This window comes from Onychostruthus taczanowskii, unplaced genomic scaffold, assembly GCF_017590055.1.
Source record: "Onychostruthus taczanowskii isolate IOZ18803 unplaced genomic scaffold, ASM1759005v1 scaffold212, whole genome shotgun sequence".
NCBI lineage: Eukaryota > Metazoa > Chordata > Aves > Passeriformes > Passeridae > Onychostruthus > Onychostruthus taczanowskii.
In genome coordinates this window covers 232,344-250,657 of record NW_024499374.1, presented here as the reverse complement: position 1 = coordinate 250,657, position 18,314 = coordinate 232,344, and the positions used below count along the sequence as shown (strand labels likewise).

Here is an 18,314-nt window from a genome sequence, read left to right as displayed (position 1 = left end):
ACTCTGCACCTAAATATGGGTTGAAAAACAAAACAGCAAGCAAACCACTTTTATTTCTGTTTGGGAAAACAATGCAAGGCTAATGAACTTCTGTATCATACTGGCTTAATTAGGCAGTAGAAATGTCAGGAGAATTGCACTGGATTGAAAGCACAAGTGATCGGCAGTCTGGCATGGTGTAGGTAATAGGGAAGCAAAAGTAGTGCCCTGATTGTGTTTTTGTTCTTGGTTTCCTGAATAAAATAGCAGCTCATCTACACTGAGGACATATTGCTTGAGAACTCTTGCTCACGTTCCATTTCCTATGACTACCATATAAAAATACAAGGATGACCCAAAGCCCCAGTATGATTAGAAGTACCTACCCAGCAGGCATTTTTCCTCTGCTGATTTCAACCTCTCCAGTCAGAAAACTTCTTCAATTTTCCCTGCCTTCCCATTACTGGCAGTGTCACCAAATACTCGCCCCTCAATGTTCAGCTCTCAAAGCCCTCTGCTGCACACACTTTACTTATTTCCTGGCTCATCCTGACCCAGCAGATGATAAAATTATCCGTCCATTTTCCTCTTCAACAGTCTTTTATCTATGATAGTCCTTCAGCTGACATTTTCAGACAGTGAAACATCTCATCTTCCCCTTTCAAGTTCTCAGCACAGCATTAGTGCCTGATATTCCCTGCACTCCTGTACAGATTACTGACAGTTAGTAAATTTAATTATCAATTTAATCAACAAAATAGTGGAACTATTGCTTTTAAAAGGACATGGAATCTCTTTTTTTTTTTCCTGTAGCACTTTCTGATAAGCTCACACAAAGCATCATTTGCACAACTTTGTTTAAAAAAAAAAAGAAAAAAGTGAACATCAAGACCTGTTTCTGTGAGGATGAACTAAAATAAACTATCCAGGAATGTCTCTCTGGTACAACTGAGAGGAGGTTGCAGAACAGTGGGACATTTGAGCTGCTATCCTGCAGTAATTGTGCAGTGGGGCAAGGTTGAGGAGCTGATTTGAAGGGTTGTATTAAATTTAGAAGAATAATTATTGATGGTGCTGACAGGCACAGATGGGCCCAGCTTTTAACCCCCTTTGTTCCTTTTATCAGTTTTTCTCAGTAAAGGACATTGGTCTTCTACTTCAGTTCAAATGCTGTAGCAAAGGTGAGGACTGCATCCCTTCTTCATTCCCCTGCCATGCTTTTGTTTACTTCTCCAGTAGCCAAAGTATTTCTCCTTAGTCATGTTTCTCCAAACTCCTGTTCCATGTAGAGTGCCACAATCTGGTTCCTCCTGTGCTTCAGCCATGCTGCCCCAGTCTCACCTCTGTTTTCTTCCCTTTGAAAACCCACTACAAATTCACTGCAACTCCAGCTGCTCACCTCACTTCTCCAGTGGGATCTGCCCTGAGTGCCTCCTTCCTGTCCCACTGCAGCTGGCAGAGGCTGCACCCCATGTTGGAAAATATTCTAATGATAGTTTTTTTTATTTTATAACTTTGATCATTTTTCACAGAATGAGCTAGGTTGGAAAAGACCTTTGATATCATCAAGTCCAACAGATGTTCACCTTTGCCCCAAGGGAAGGGAATTAGGGTTTATTTCCTCTTTCCTTTAGGGCATTGTTCCACCAGGTGAAGGCCTGATGAGCTTAAAGTCTCTACAGACTGGGAGGAGAACAGAAGATACACCAAAGGTAACAGCCATCAGTGGTCATCAAGTGCCATTAATAGACCATCAACCCCAAACAACACCCCTGGTCTGCAGGAGAGAGAAGAATAAGGACCTACTTAGCACTAGAGGTGAAAATATCTGTAAGTAATAGGAAACCAAAGACTAAGAACTATGTAACCAATTAACATTAAAGTAATGAATATCTATGTGTTTTGACTATATAAAGTTTGTGAAAAATATCATAAAATACGTATGGTATGGAATGATTTTCTCTGCGCACTCAGCCTACGTGAGGATGAAGTTATTTCTGTTGCACATCCTAGGCAGAACAGCATCCCAGTCAGAAATAAAGTAATGCCTTAATTCTCTAACACTAAAAATGTTATTGGAGAGTTTTTATTTTTCCTGCAGTTTTGGCGACACTCACAGCCCTCCTGCCTCCCCTTCACACTCACTCACTCACTCACTCACTCACTCACTCACTCACTCACTCACAACAAATGTGAAAACACTATTTTTGTAATTTTTTCACATTTCCAGTGAACACTGGGGTTGTGCAGAAGTTCCCACTGTCTTAATTTCAGCTGCAATTCCACATGGATAAAGAAGGAGGAGCACCAGCCAAGGTACATGGGAGAGTTGCAGGATGCACCACTGTGCCCACAGTTTGGGACTGCCTCAAGTCTGTCTCTCTGTGAAAGTAGTCCCGTCTGCTGCTTTTAATGAAAAAGTACAAGTGATGTTATTTCCCATCCCAGGAAGACAACAGAGTTCCTAGATTAGGGAGAATCATCTGAAGTGCAGACATGACCTATCTGTCTTTCCTAGGTATTAAATTAACATTATTCTGACTTCTGTGAGCTTTTAAATCCTTCAACTTGTTTACTCTAACAGCACCCTTGTGACACAGTCACTCCTTTTTCCAATTTCTACACTGAAATCACATCCAGGGAACATGCTGCAACACACAAAAATCTCTGCAGCAAAAAAACCACCTGAATTTAGATCCTGGGATGTCATTGCTCTCAGCTCTGGGCAGGTTTCAGCAAGCCATATGACATTTCCCAATCCTGTGCAAGGATGCATGTGGCTGCATTTTTAATGTCACAAATAGAAAGAACCAAGTTAATCAAGTCTCCAGCATTCAAACAGCAGCCAAGGGGAGGAGAGGATATGAGAAAGGCACTGGCTGTGAGACAAGCTCCATGCAGAGTGCTCAAAAACAGAGAATAGCAGTAGATGAGGGTTGTGGGGCTCTCAACCGCAATCAGCCAGTTTCAGCGTGACTCCACACACTCTCCCTGGCAGAAGCAGGACCCTTCACCAAAAGGTGACTTTTGCAAAATGTTCCAGAGGGTGTTTCATCAGCACGGGCTTGAGTGGGACCAAAAGCAGTTCTGCCCTTTTGCACTGTGGTGTCTCTGAGGTTTCTATTAGAACAGCTGCAGTCAGGATAGGGATGTTCTTCAGGCTCTATGCGGTAGCTCATGACTTCAAGAATGGAGAGCCCACAGCGTCTACTTTAGTGCTTGCCTATTCTCATTGTTAAAGTTTGCCTAATTTTTAATCCATTTCAGTTTTTGAAGCTGATGTCCCTTGCAAGGCTGCCTCTTGTGATCTGAACAGTCTCTTTCTCTCTTCTCCACAGTCCCCACTAAGAACATGGCTTATATTGACTTTCACTTACTGCTGAGAACTCCTTAATTCCTTAGATCTCCCTCACATTTAGCCTTAGCCCCTGAGGAATATTGATCTGCCATCCTATCTGCTACCCTCAGGACCCAGTACTGACGCTGTGAAGCTGAGACACTCCATGGTCAAACACAGGTGGCGAACACTTAGCAACATTTGTATTGGGGAAGGGCAGCCCAGAAGGCAAAGGGTGGCTGAGGTCTGCCTAAACATCCTCCCCAAGACACAGGATTTCTACTGTGATCCACAGACAGGGCCCCGACCCAAGCCTGCCCGGGTGGGCAGAGGTTTTCCCTGATAAGATCACTATCACCGAGCATTAAAAAGGAGAAAAATCTCCTGCCCTATTTATTTCAACTGAACATTCCTGAGGACAGGGACCAGCTGAGATCTCCCTCAGACACTCTCTTGTCTTTGTCCACCACACCCTGGACAGGACCCAGGAATCAATACTGTATTTTGCAAAACTATACAAGACAATGAAACAGTGTCTTCAGCTGAATGTTGCATTGACAGCTCACTTTTAATTTTCCAAGGATAGAAACTCAATGGGTTCAATCTGCATTCAATTACTCACCTCATTCTGTTTTGGAGTGGGTGATTGTTGTTGTTGAATGAAAACAATAGCAAAGAACAGTTGCAAGTAGTTTTCCAGAACAAGAAAATTGCTTTGTTGTTTTGTTTCTCTTTTTTATTTTAAGTCAAAAGCGTTGAAATCCACAATTTATATTCTAACCTGCTTAAAACCCAAAACTGTTTTAGAGCTGAGCTCAAAAATGTAATACACTGTGGTAAAACTGTCTAAAATAATTATGTTGAAGTTCTAATGAAGAGAATACACATTTTTCACAGCCCTGCATTGTTCCTCACAAACTGGCCTGTGGCTGGGACCACCCAGGGTCCCAGAGACACTGTGAGAAGTGCCTGAAAGCGTTGCACCAAACCAAGAAAGCATATTTATTCTTCCAGAATGGTGTGCAAACAGCAGAATATAAACATTTACACAGGGCACACCTTTGCCTTGCTCCTTTGTAAGCCAGCTCCTCATTCACCACCTCACGAGCCCTGGCAAGAGTCCAGGAGAGGAAGGCAAGTCACCACTGGCAGAGGACACAGTTGGCTGTGCCAGCACAGAGTGAAGCGTGGTGGGGAGAAGGCTGTGGCACAGCAGTCTGTGCCTTCTGGCAGCACCATTGCCAGCAGAGCCTGGTGATTCCTGCCTGGAGAATCTAGGAAGGGGCTGCTGTAGCAGAGCTCTGAGCTGTGTCAGACGTTCTTGGTTTTCCTGGCACCTGATGCTGAGCAGCCACAGGGGATTCAGTCACTACAGGCAGAGATTCCCTGGCCTCTCTTACAGAAATAAATCACTGTAATAACATGGCTGTGCTAAGGCAAAGCCAAGGAATCAAGACAGAATAGGAGAACCATTGAGAAGAAGGATGTTTCTGAAGTTTGAGAGGTAAGTGCAGATTGTAGAGAGAAGTTGGAACAATTTCCTCCTACTTCAGATCAACATTGTAATTCATAATCAGACTGGTTTTGTTTGACTGATTTCAACATTATCTGAAAACAAATGCTCCTTTGCACAAACTAATAGCACTGGACAGTTAACAGATTACATCTAGGCTGCTACTTCCCACCTGGAAACAGAGGGAAAGAAACAAAAGTTTGTGTGAAAATGGTAGTGGCACTTTCTATTCACTTTAAGGTAATGAAGAACAGTGAGAACATTGCCCTCGAAGCTTTCTGCCACTGTTCAGTATTCATTTCAGTGAGCTGGCTCAGTTCCTAAGCCTCTCTGCTTCTTTCGGGTGGGTAAATAAATCACATTGGATGGAGCAGAGCATGCAGCAGTGCTGAACTCTGGAAGGATTGTTCAGTGCCAGCTGGGGAATTGGCTGCCTTGCAGTAACCTCATAACAGGGAAAGCTAGTCTTCAGGGACACTGATGAATGTGGTGGAGTCATCCCAGAATATTTTTAGAGAAATGTTTCAAAAACAACGAATAAAACTGCATAAAACCAGGCCAGTCACATTTATTTTTCCACTAAAAGTGCAGGGAAATGCAGATACAATGGCACCAACCCACAACAGTTCTTCTGCAAAGTGCTCTCAGAAATAAAACACATGCATTTATTTCCTCCATGCCCAGTGTTGTAGCCAAATGACAGAGACACAAAGATATTCCATTAAGTTCACAAAGATGTTCCCTTTTGGCTTGCAAGCACTGTAACACCTCAAAGCTGTGCTGAAATCATGGCTTTGAGTCCTCCCCAGACCCATGCACACAGGACTGCACTTAATGTTGCTTGTGTCTCAGATGAGGAAGCTTGTACAGATCCCTGGGATACCTTCCACAGCTCCAGAAGCCCTTTTAGATTTTATTATGAGCTCATATCTTATTGCTGCTGGCTTCCACCAATAACCACTTGTCTCATGTCACAAGGTGTCAGGACAGTGGTAATATGAAATAAACACAGATCAAATTTGCCGCCACATCAAACCAACGATTTTCCAAATCAACCGTTCTGCCATTAGGAAGTGAAGCAGTAAGTGTTGTGCAGATGAAAAACAAGTAATTGCAAAGGTAAGGGCATTACCGCTGACTTAAGTCATGTCTTGGTGGGGGAGCTGCACAATGTTGGTGATTCCTCCTAAGAGCAAAGTGTAGGGAGTGAACCTGCAACTTAAGTGACAGTGAATGCACACAGCACTCCCTGCCACGATGCACAGTTGTGTGGGTTCTTTTGTTTGTGTGGAGGTTTTTGGAGAGATTTTATAAAGAGTACAAATCGTCACGGTCTAAATAGGAATGGTTGCATTTGCTCCTTGTACTAAAATCCCTGACATTTGATTGTATCAAATATCTCTTCCCAGGCTGTGGACAGGCTGAGTGAGAGGCAGCACCCATTTGGGTACAGGACGGCAGATGAGGACATGCGCATTCTGAGTGGACTAACCAGCAGGGAAGTGCAATACAGAGTTTAGGGAGAATCTGAGCTTGCTTTCTGTCTCATTTATAAACTTTTTATTGATGGCCATTGCCAAAATTTGGTCTGCAGAATCAGCTACAAGCCAAAGCAAAGTGTGAAAATGCTGTGCAAAGAGAAGAAGGACTCTCAGGAAAAGGTGGGAATGAGAAATAAAATTAAGCTACTCCTATATAGACCTTGTGATGAGCACCAGTCAGGAGCACAGAAAAACCTCTGACATATGCCCTGGTTGAAGATTAACCTGATATTAAGTAACAGAACATTAAATACTTGAATTATGTATTAATAGTACAATATAACAATACAACAAATTAAAAATTTTGATTAAACAATGCATTAATAAATACTGCATTAAAAGTGGATATAAAAATGCTCTGCCAGGGAAATTTGACCTGCTGTCTCCTTGAGGTTGTATCTAGAGATCACTGGTGCTAAGCACAGTGCTAAGACTGTCTGACTCCGACCATGTCTTCTCTGTGTGGAGCAATGTGTCCAGTGCAACAGCACAGCACAGCCCAAAAGGCAGAGTTCACCAGTTAAACCAGCCCTGGATCCATTCACCCAGGGTGATGACCGTCCTTGTCGACCCAGGCTAGCATTCCTGCACAGTTTGCATGGGATGGGTTAGCTCACAGAGTCCAGCTCCACACAGCACAGTGCTGAAGTTCTCTTCATCACCCAACAATCTTACCTGGCATTCATTACAGCCTTTCACACTTCGTGTTTAACATGGGCTATGGAAACTACAAATAAAACACTATTGAAAGAATCACAGAACTGCTCATGTTGGAAAAGGGCTTTAAGATCCTGAAGTCTGATCATTAACCCAGCATTGCCAAGTCAAGATTCCAACTCAGATTTTCATAAAGAATAGTAATTAAGAAAAGCTTCTTGGTTACTAAAAAGCAAAGAAAATGCTGATCCAGGGCAGCAAAATTTGAAAGGTTAGCATAAAAATTTGGCAGACCAAGGATTTAAACAGAAGATCCAAATAAAGAGCAACACTCATTACCCAACACTGTATCAGTAATCAAGGGACAAACCACCCACTAATGTCTGGAATCAAGGCATGGCTGTGACCCACCATCTAACTTTACAAAAAGCACTTGTGAAAGCTACATCCCTGAACATTGGCACTATGTTGATGGGGGAGGTCCAAATTGTGGGGGTTTGGGGTTTTCTTTGTTTTGTTTTGGTCAGGTTTTTTTTATTTTCGAATAATCTATCATTGCAGCAGAAAGTAAAATGAAAGCCTTGACATGCAACAATAAAATAACTCTGTTACTGCAGATGTTTTTAATAAACTTATGATGTAATCCATTTCAAAACACCTGGTTGTCTTCAGACGGTGTCCTGTACCAAAACCTACAGGCTCTTCTGCAGATCCCTTTCACACTTCTTACCACATTCTGTGACAAGAACATGATTTGAGGCACTAAAATTACTACAGAACAAAACTTAAAACAGACTATGGTGAAGCACTCACTATTTAAAAATAAATACGTAACGTACAGCTTTAATCAATTTTTGAAGGGGATGAAAAGCAAAATTAATATAAGAAATAAATACTAACAGGGAAGAAATAAAGAGAAAGAAATAAAACAAAAGTCCATAAACAGAATCTGACAGGAATTTATCAATGTAAGTACAAATTCAGCAAAGCTGGGGCTGTTCGTGAAATATGCAACTTTCCATATGGAAAATGGAAAAGGGCTGAAGCTTTGGTAGCCAGTGACTGCAATAAATTGTTTGGCATTGTATGTACTCTGCTACTTGAATATTTTTATCTGCATAGAACAGCTACATTGCAGTTTACTGGCGGAATAGTGAATAAAATCAGATTTAGAAAAAAGTTTAGTGACTATCAGAAACAAAGAAACTATTAAAAATAAGAAAACAGCATTCATATTTTTCTTTGTATTTAGCATCCTTCTCCTCATCTAAGCCTTTTAAGGCCATTCAACAGTCCTTTTAATATAGTAGGAAATAATCCTGGATATGCTGCACATCTGACCTGGATTTTACTTCAGCTTTGTCCTGTTTTCTTATTTCCAGTAATACATAACCTTTGCATTAGAGCCTCTCTGGAGCCCAGGAAATTCACAACTAATCAGTGAAGTAAGCAAGCTATTGTAAAAGGTTTAACAAGCTTTAACCCTCAGTCTTGCATTGTGATTACCTCAGAATAATTACTTCTGGAGATAACTGATGAAGATCATATTAGTCTGAGGCAAAACAGAGATCCTGCTAAGTGTAAATCAATTACAGCCGAGCAGAGAGGCGAGGGGACAAAGATATCACAGGACTATTGTTATTATTTATGAGGCGGTCATGGGGATTTCAGATAATTCCTCATACTCACAATCGCTGTTGGAGTTGAAGCCAGCAGACAGTACAGCACAAGCGGTGAAATGAAGCTCTCGTCCTCTGTCCCAGGGTACGGTTTCATCAAACTGCCATCCTGACAGAAGAAACCTTGGATATGCACCTGAAAAGTGTCAGTGTACTCGAAGTAGTACGCGAGCAGAACAGTCCCAGCCATGATGACGAGCTGAAAATAAAGCATAGTCACAGAGAGGCGTTAGTTGCTTTTTGAACAGATGCAGCTGTGCCTGCGAGCTACTCCAGTCCTGCGGACCATCCTCCCTTCACCGTCACTCTGACAACCCCTGCCATAATGGTGTGTGTACGTGTGCGTGTGTTTCTGCGCCTTTGCTTTGCAACATCTGTTACATAAACCTTTTGGCGAACGACGGCAATGAACGTCTCAGAGAGGAGCGGGTCCGCGCAGGGTGCGGGAGCGCGGACAGCGCCGCGCTAGCAGAGGGCATGTGAGCGTCAGTGCGGGGGGATCGATGGCAGCGGGGCAGGAGACAGCAGCAGCCACAGCGAAAACCTGCGCTCGGCGGCAGCGAGTGGGAAAGGATTGCTACAAAGCCTAGAGGAAGCTAAAGCCAAAACAGCTCCCCGCTGCAGCTGCAAGCCCGTGCTGGAGAACGTGCACGTCGTGCTAATTCAGACGGGCCCTCTGTCTGTCCCAGATGAAGAGGCATCCAGAGGAGGCTTTCCTGCCACTCACCTTTCCATGGAGCTGCTTCTTCATGAGTAAAGCTTTAGAAGTCTACTCAGAAATCTCCAAGCAACCTGTGGGGACTTCAGTGCACTGCCTGTCTTACCCACTCCACCACAGCCAATTTGAAAAAACTGGCTTGAGTCTGAAGCTGCATTTAAATCACAGATATGAACTGCAAGGAGCCTTTCTGGTCTCTCTTTTCACACTTCATGGCTCCTAAATGGGTTGGCTGGAAGCTCAGCAGTCCACTTTTTTTGTTTATATCCACAGTATCAGCTTCCCACACTGTTTCAGCAACATGTCACCACAACCTCACCTCATGAAAATAAGCAGATTTACTAATTCTTGTTCTCCCTCTGCCACACTGCAAAGAAAATCTCACATCACAGTCCTCATCCAAGACAAAAATAGTAATATTGATTTATAACTGTTTTTTTTTTTTTGTTTTTTTTTTAAGGGGTAATGGTTTTAAAACTAAAAGAGGGTCGATTTGGATTAGGCATAAGGATGATGTATTTTACAATGAAGGTAGTAAAAAAAGGACGCAGATTGCCCAGAGAGGTGATGAATACCCCATCTCTGGTAGTACTCAAGGTCAGGTTGCACTGGGCTTTGAGCAACCTGGTCTAGTGGAAGGCGTTCCTGCTCATTGCAGAGTGGGGGGACTAGCTGGCCTCTGAAAGTTCCTTCCAACTCAAATCCTATGATTTTAAATTGTGACTACAGGATCTGATTAAAAATCCTCTTTATGGAGACTAGTGCCACTATTACAGAAGATGTCACTATGCAACTATTTTTGTCATTATAACTATACAAGTTATCTAGACACACCATATAAAAAAGTAACCTGGTCCTGGTTTTAGTATTTTGCCTCCAGGAACTCTGCAAGAAAACTGTATTGCTGCAAGGTTATTATAAGACCTCTGAAAATTAGTTTTAGTAATTCCATCTCAAAGATACACTTGAAGCTATTAATGCACTCCTCTGGCACATCTCTGCACACACAGCCAGCCATTAAAGCTATTGTTTATTTGAGTAAGAGCTGGATTAAAATTAGAAAAAATAATGAAATCAGATTAGTAATTGATGAAAGTAGAAGACCAAAGAACCCCTAAGTGGTTGAGGTGGGGAGGGACCTTTGGGGATTAGTTAGTCCACCCTCCTCTGCTCAAGCAGGGACACCTTAGTCGGTTGCCCAGGACCATGCCCAGATGGATTTCTGAACATCTCCAAGGATGGAGTCTTCACAAGCCCCCTGTGTAAGACAGACTTGTAAGACAGACTTAAAAGAACGTCACAGTGAAGCCATAGTTGTGACATTCCATTCCCAATTTTTTACCTTTAAAATTAACCGTCTCATTTTGTGTATGTATTATTTTCAAGAACATATACCTGCCCAGAATAAATTTTTTTAACAAACATAAAGCAAGATGCTCTGTGTATTCCTCAGAGATCTTCATAGCAACCTTGATGAGTACAAACACAGTCCCACAACTAAGGATACAGGAGTTAATTTACATCTGAATTTAACTCCTTGAGCAGCTATAGATTTTCTGATCAACCTAGGCAACTCAGCTTTGTTAATTAACACAGAGAAAGGCAATGACACTATCACCATCTATCTGACATGCCCAGATAAACACGTCGGAGATTACAGGATGCTTGTATATAGAGGTCTTTAAACTCAGTTCCAGCACCTCATATGGGCTGTCAAAAGCAATCTGACCCACCCTTCCTATCCCAAACATACTGCCAGAAATACTTCAGGTTGCCAGCCCCAGCTGGCAAACACAGGTAATGATAAATAATAAATTATGTAACAGACAGCTGTTTTTTTCTCCTATTACTGGGAATTAGACAAAGCAGGTTACTGAACCTTCTCTGGGTGTCATATGGACAAGAGAATTTTTATTTATATTTTTTCAAAAAATAAGGTGCTTTGATATGGGAGGAAAATATCACTTATCCCAAATGCAGTCTCTAGACAGCAGTTCCACAACTAACCTTGACCTTTCCCTTGTCAAATGCTGACTCAGTGCTGCACAAAACCCCCTCCTGCATATAAAAATACAGATCTTGACTGACTGACCTAGAATATCACAAATCACAGGATCACAGAATGATTTGGGTGGGAATGGACCTTAAAGCTCAACTCATTCCAATCTGCCTGCCATGGGCAGGGATACTTTCTAGCCTGGTCTTGAGACACCTCAATAATGAACCCAATTCTGTTCACACTCCCCGTGCTTCTGTGTTTTGTTCTTCTGAGAAAGGAAAAAACTCAAAAAAACATATAACATATTTGAATTGTGGACACATCATATCCTGTAGATGACATCCACCATCTCACTGAAACAGCAACAGCAGGCAGCAGAAATTTGACCTCCAGCTAAACAGACCTTACCATACCCCAAGGGATGATGTGAGATACAGAAAGCACAGTCAGCCACTACCACAAACAGGAGCCAAATTTTTGCTGCTGGTACAGTCAGTGAAGACCTGACCACTTCTGTGTGGCAACTTCCTGTGCCTCATCTTGAGTATTCCCATCTTCAAGCAGCTTCTCAGCAAAACGCAACCAGAAACTTCATTTGTTCTCCCTTCCCTTTTTCCTTTCCAGATGGTAACTATTTAATGTGTGTTTAACATGAGTGAGATGACAAGTGCAAGAAGGGGTCAGACTGGCCAGAACCAGGGATGTCAGAGACAGGAGGGCTCCCTGCACGGCAATAAACTTTCCCTGGATGCTGGGATAAAGAACAGAAGCTGCCCTGTAGACATCCTGGATTATGAGCACTTCGGGGTCCAAATCAGTGGGCCTGGATTTTGTAGACTTCTCTCCCTGTTTTCAGGTTTACAAACACTGAAGGAAGCAGAGAAGAACAGGTAGGCTGATTTAAACTAAAGATACAAAACATCCCATTATGTAATTTAGAAAACACAATGCAGTTTAACACTAACGTTTTGGAGGGTTTATTTATTAATCCTTATTAACTCATTTCCTTGAGTTTACTTGGGGAAGAATTAAAAATGCTCAATAACTTCAGAAAGGCAGCCAATGAATAGAAGGCTGCTAATAAGTCTAAGATGCTTAATGGCCTCCATTAGCACAGTGTTTAACCATGTCATAATCCTTAATATTTATCATCACTGCTCCATTGTAAGTTAAGAAAATACTCTTATCATCATTTTACAGAGAGAGGACAAAAGCTGAGGAGATAAAATGACTGCCCTCAGGTCACAGCAAAGCCTGTGGCAGAGCTAAGATTTATCTTTCTTCTGGACCAAATTTTTTGGATTAGTCAATAATCTGCACAAGAAAAGGCTCAAAGATACATATGCTTATGTCCTGATTCTGTAGAAGCTCATTCATAGTGTTAAGAAAAATTGTGTGTCTGACTCAGTCTCATTTAAAAAACCCTGCTGAATTTAAATCAATCTTGACAAGCTGGACTTAAGCAACTGGGGTGTGTTTTTCCCTCAGTCATTTAAATGTATGAATTACATAGCATGTAACATCCATCCCTTGACACACCATTAAATTCTGCCCTGCTCTAAGAGTCCACACTGGTTCTGCCCTTACAGACCTCCGTCACTGCACACCCTTGCTCCACTTTAACCTGTGGGCATTCTCTGCATTCAAAAAATCACTTTCTTCGATGTTAAAGAAATAGGAAGCAAGTCTTGCAATCCTCTTTGGGTAACAGGTGATTGTTTGGTGTAGAGTTAGTCAGGTATTAATGAAAGAATGTGTCCTGAGTATAAAGAAAGGGAATCTTTGGAGTAAGCAGTACAGTTAGTTACGCTAACTCTAGGGTACTGGTGTACATCCAGAAATCCTCCTATTCACTGTAATAAGAGTCTCTGACAGCAAAACTCAGAGAGCACTAACATCAAAATAAAATTATTGCACTTCCAGGTAGTGGGAGTGAAGTCCCACACTATATGCACTCTCATAATTCATTGCAAAGCACTTCCCCATATCCTTCACAAATGGGAGATTATTTTTTTTTTTTAATACTGTTACTCACAGAAAAGAGGCCCCTGCTCTGCAAGTAAGCAAGCAAGAGGGCAAGTCCACTTAGGAAAGTGGCATAAAGCTGTAAAAGACAGAAATCAATATTGGAAGAGGGAAGACACTGTGGGAGACAGAATTTTGATCAGCCTAGACTGAAGACTACCCAGAATTCTTAACAGAGGAGCAAGAAACTTATGGAGAAAAGGAAGATGGTGGGAAAATTTCTGGTGTTCCCTTTAGCCATACAACCTGTCTGTCCTGGAAGACAGGCACACAGCCACAGCAAAAATCTCCTTTTGCTGTGTGTTTTGCCACTATATAAGTGATATTGCAAATCCATATAAGTACACTTGAAACCCCCCAGTATTGCTGCTATTTACACATAAATAGGTAAGTTCTTTCAGCTTATCAGCCTTCCCACAGACTACTCATGGTATATCTTACAGCACCTTTAATGTGCACGACTGAAAACTGGAAAACTGTTCTTGCACACAAATGGCAACATAAAATATGACTTTTTAATTCCTCCTGAAAAAGTCAAACCAGTATTTTGCATGTGGTGCTCCTTAGTGGATAGTCATTGAGATATCTATTGATGCCCTTGCTCAGTTTGTTTCCAGCAAATTTCAGTGGTTTTCACTTCTTTAACTGAAACTGCCACAGTTTCATGAGCACTACAAACCTGCAGAAGTGTTTTCTACCCTTGACACACATGGTGTGGCTCACAGTTCCACCCATTTTGATCATATTTCTACCTCCTCCTTTGCCTAAACTCTAGTGACCCACTGTTATGCAAAACCTGAAACAATTTGGTGTGCTTTTTTGAGAGAGATGATGAGAGCATGACTTTTGGAACAGACACACTGGAGCATCCAACAGCAATGGCATCTGGGTGTCCTGAAATAATTTCTAAGTTACTGCTGAAAGGTATTGTTAAGGTGTGTCTGTACTCTCTACTGGATAATATCAGAAATATTGAACTATGCATCCCAGACTGTTTTGCCCAGGGATGGGTCCAGATGTCTCTCTGTCAAGGGAGACTGTCCATTTTACCTTGGACATGGGAACTCCAGTCTTGCAGCTGCAGCAGAGGAATGTTAGAAGCACAGCAAATCCAAACAAATCACATTTATTATTAAACTCAAAGACCCACTTCTTCCTTTCTAAAAGCAGATCAAGACTCTATTTAAGAAGTTCCATGTCTGTTTCCTGAAGTATCCTTATTAAGATGAGGCCTCAGAAACTCATGTTGGATCAATATTTTTTACATGTGTTGTGGCTAGCTGATCTCTACTTACTAAGCCAACCTTCAGCTCATAGTGCTTGTAACTGATGAAAAACAAAAAAAAAACATTTTAGTTATATTTTGTTTTCTTAAATAATCAGTTTCTTCTGGCAGAAGAATTGCAGACTCCTAGAAAATACTGAATTTGGATAATTTGACTTGAAAGAGTTATTTTGCCAAGCCTTTTTACAGTATTCTCTCTGGGAATTCTTCTCAGGGCCCCTGAAATCATTTGTTCTGACAGACCTACTACAACGTCTTAAGGAGGACCTACATTTTCACACAGTGTAGTAGTCAAGTGGTAAGGAAATGTTGAACATGCCTTCAGACAAATTTGTATTTACAAATAACAAAGAAGATGAAGACTACCATATTAGAAGCCTGTGTGATCCAGATGTGCCAGCAACTGAAATTTCACACTGAGGTGTGAGGGTGGCACATGCTTGTTCCCTATTATCTGTTAATGGGAATTAGCAGGATGAACCCTTCAGGGATCAACAAAAGCCTCAGTCTACAGCAGTTTTGAAGCATCTGTTGTGTGCCATTTTATCACAAGTGATTCAACTTTAAAGGTTTCACCTTCACACTTGTGCAGCACTCCCAGGTCTGTGGAAAGAGAAATGAACTGGACAGCAAAGGCTCCTGAAGACTGCAACTGCAGCAAATTAATGTTTGTAATGGATTATAAGGATCAGGCTGACTGCACAAGCTTTTATTATTACCAAGAAACTGAATGCAGCAAATCACCTTTTTTATGAAAATATGGCGAAACAACAAGGAAAAAAGTAGACACAGGACTATTCATTACAATATTATTTTGCATAATGGAAGAGACAGAGACAAAATGAACCTCTATTAGAATTCCACATAATGGTAAAACAAATACAAGTGAATGATTTCATTATGCTGAATAACCATTTATTTTACACTGTCAGATTAAATATAAAATCCAATGGTCTTTCTACACTGCCACTCCCCAAGATGTTCTCTCTCCCTAACATTATATAACTGATTCTGAAATCAGTTTTTTTATGCAACTGTGGCACACAGCAACCTTGTCTGCAGCAGCCTCACACAGGATGTGGCTTTGTTACAGGAGTTCTGAAGTCCATTCAGTGTGCAGGCACAAGCTGGGCAGTGGGGCCAGAGAGGTTTATTAAGGCACACAGGCTTTTGAAGCTGGAACTGTGTAGAAATCAAAGCAGTCTCTGCAGAGCCTTTTACAAGTCCATTTCATGAACTTATTGTCTTATTTCACCATTTTAGCAATTAAGTATGGATTAGGTATAGTTTGTATGGCTGAAGAAAAAACGCTCAGACAAAAAAAAAAAAAAAAAAAGGAGTTAATGTCTTCCTAAGGCACTTATTTCAGCAGAAGGTGTTTTGTTAGAGTAGCATGACCTCTAAAAACACTGACGTCTGGTAAAAAACTCTTTCAGCTTCTTTTTTATATAATGGTCCTTGAAGAATGGTGAGGTGCTACACTGCAATAGGTTAATGTTACCTAAGAGCTCACCCACATAAAGAATCCAGATTTCTCCAGCTCTAACTGTGCAGTAAAAGCAGTACGAGTCTCTTAATGGCAACAGACATAAAGACATAAAAACGTTCTAACCAGTAAAACCTTTTCATATGTAGAAAATAAAATAAGCAACATCATGAAGCACCTTGATTACCTCAATTTATATAACTCAGATATAACTCAGTGCACTTTATACACTACTCTAGGTTTCTCAGTTTAAAACAAAGTTTTTCAACTTTTTCGTGTAAAGACTTTTACTTTTCACCCGTGATTCTTATGTAATAAATTTAAGCCTACTTTCCTTGACAGGTAAGTATGATTCAAGGATTGATCACAGGTTGAAACTGTCAGCCTGAAGGAAGGAGAGACATCTACCCACACTCTGTCTGTAACAGCCTGAGCCTTCTCTCACTGCACCACAAAGAGCTGGGCTGCCTTGGGAGAGGCTCTTTACATCAGCTCCGTCTGGGAAAATTTCAGCTTTTGATGGTGGAGAGGGACACATCAGGTCTTCTCACTCTCTTCAGAGGTAGTGATGTGCAGGGGTAGATGTCCTTACAAGCTCCAGGTGGTCAGCCAACACTATGGGCACTTGCACGAGATTTTGTGCACCTCAGAGAAACAGGGAGATAAATGGACAAAGGAAATGTGCAGCAGCACAGGTGATGGAAACTGGATAAAGCACAGTAGTGCCTTTTTAATTACTGACAGCAGAGGAAAAGCATTTCTCCCATGGCTTGAAGAGGGAGGAAATGGATCCTCCTCTCTCTTGTGGAATCAAGTAATACCTGTGTTGTGAGAATCTCTGTAAAAATCAGTACTAAATAAATATTTTATTTACTTAGAAAATAGATCATAAAAGCTATGAAAAGGCTTATAATTTAGGATCATGGGTTAGGGACATGGGCTAGTGATGGACTTGGCAGTGCTGGGTCAATGGTTGCACTTGGTGGTCTTAGGGGGCTTTTCCAACCTCAATGATTTTGTGACTCAGCATTATCTAGTACAACTCTGAATATCTGCTCAACTTCTTGCAATTTCTCTTTTTTTGGCAAGTTGTATTTCATTACAATAATTTGCTTTCTTTATGAAATCATCATAAAAAGGTTCTTTTTCTCCTTAACATTCAGATTCTATCCAATTATACTACATAACTGGACCTTTAACTAAATCAAGAGCAGAAGGGATTCATGTGGACAATTCTAAACAGCTGTTATTACTGGTTTTGTGAAAGACCTTGTTATGTAGCAGACTTAAAAGAAATGTGATCTATTTAAGAAGAACCCAGTTAATAATGAGATATATGCTAGATTTTTTTTTTTTTTGGTTGTTGTTATTGTTTTTATTATAAGGGATGTACTGATACAGAAGACGATTAAATTCTGAGCTTGATTCAAACTAGATTTTGAAGGCTTATCAGCAGGGGGCATTAATGCAACATTAAATTCCAAATGCCACACTACCAAACATCCATGCAGAGCCTACAATGTTTCATGTTTTTAACATATTTGGGGGTTCCCCTGTTGTATTTTTCACAACATCATCTCACTTTTTTAATATAGCTGGAATTTCAGGTCATTTGGTGATAATAGTAATTTGGTTAATAATCTACTGTGGGCTTCATCCTAACTTTTAAAAGAAGTCTTTGTTCCTGGTTTGTGTAGTCTGAAAAGGGAGAAAATTATTTTAAGACCAGCAAATTTGCAGCCAGCAGTTTCAAAGGGGATTATCATGAGCAGGAAGAACAGGTGGGTTCTTCCCTCTCAGCAAGTATTTGTTCACAAGCATCAGTTGCTTCTTGACATCAGATCATGCACCCATTTTCTATGTTTTGACTCTGACCTTATTACTGACCTGGAGAAAGGAGGTGTTTCCAGAAGGCAGTTTTAAATAGCAACATTTTCCCTCTCCACTGACTCTAAAATAAAAGCAACCACAGTGATACTGTAATTATTACTTACAAAGTATGAATCCAGGAGTTAATGTCTGTAGGATTTTATCTTATGTTAGTTTTCCAACATAACAAACAACAAAAATAATATTTCCCCGCCTGCCCCCCCCG

The 18,314-nt window shown here is 41.1% G+C and overlaps 1 protein-coding gene across 1 annotated transcript in view; it reads right to left on the bottom strand.

Annotated features, from left to right (window-relative positions):
- Positions 1 to 18,314, bottom strand: part of PLPPR1 (phospholipid phosphatase related 1) — a 118,190-nt gene that overhangs the window by 21,830 nt on the left and 78,046 nt on the right. Inside the window, exon 3 of the mRNA XM_041404551.1 lies at positions 8,717 to 8,905. Coding sequence (XP_041260485.1) covers positions 8,717 to 8,905 — 189 coding nt within the window. The remainder of the gene's footprint in view (positions 1 to 8,716; positions 8,906 to 18,314) is intronic.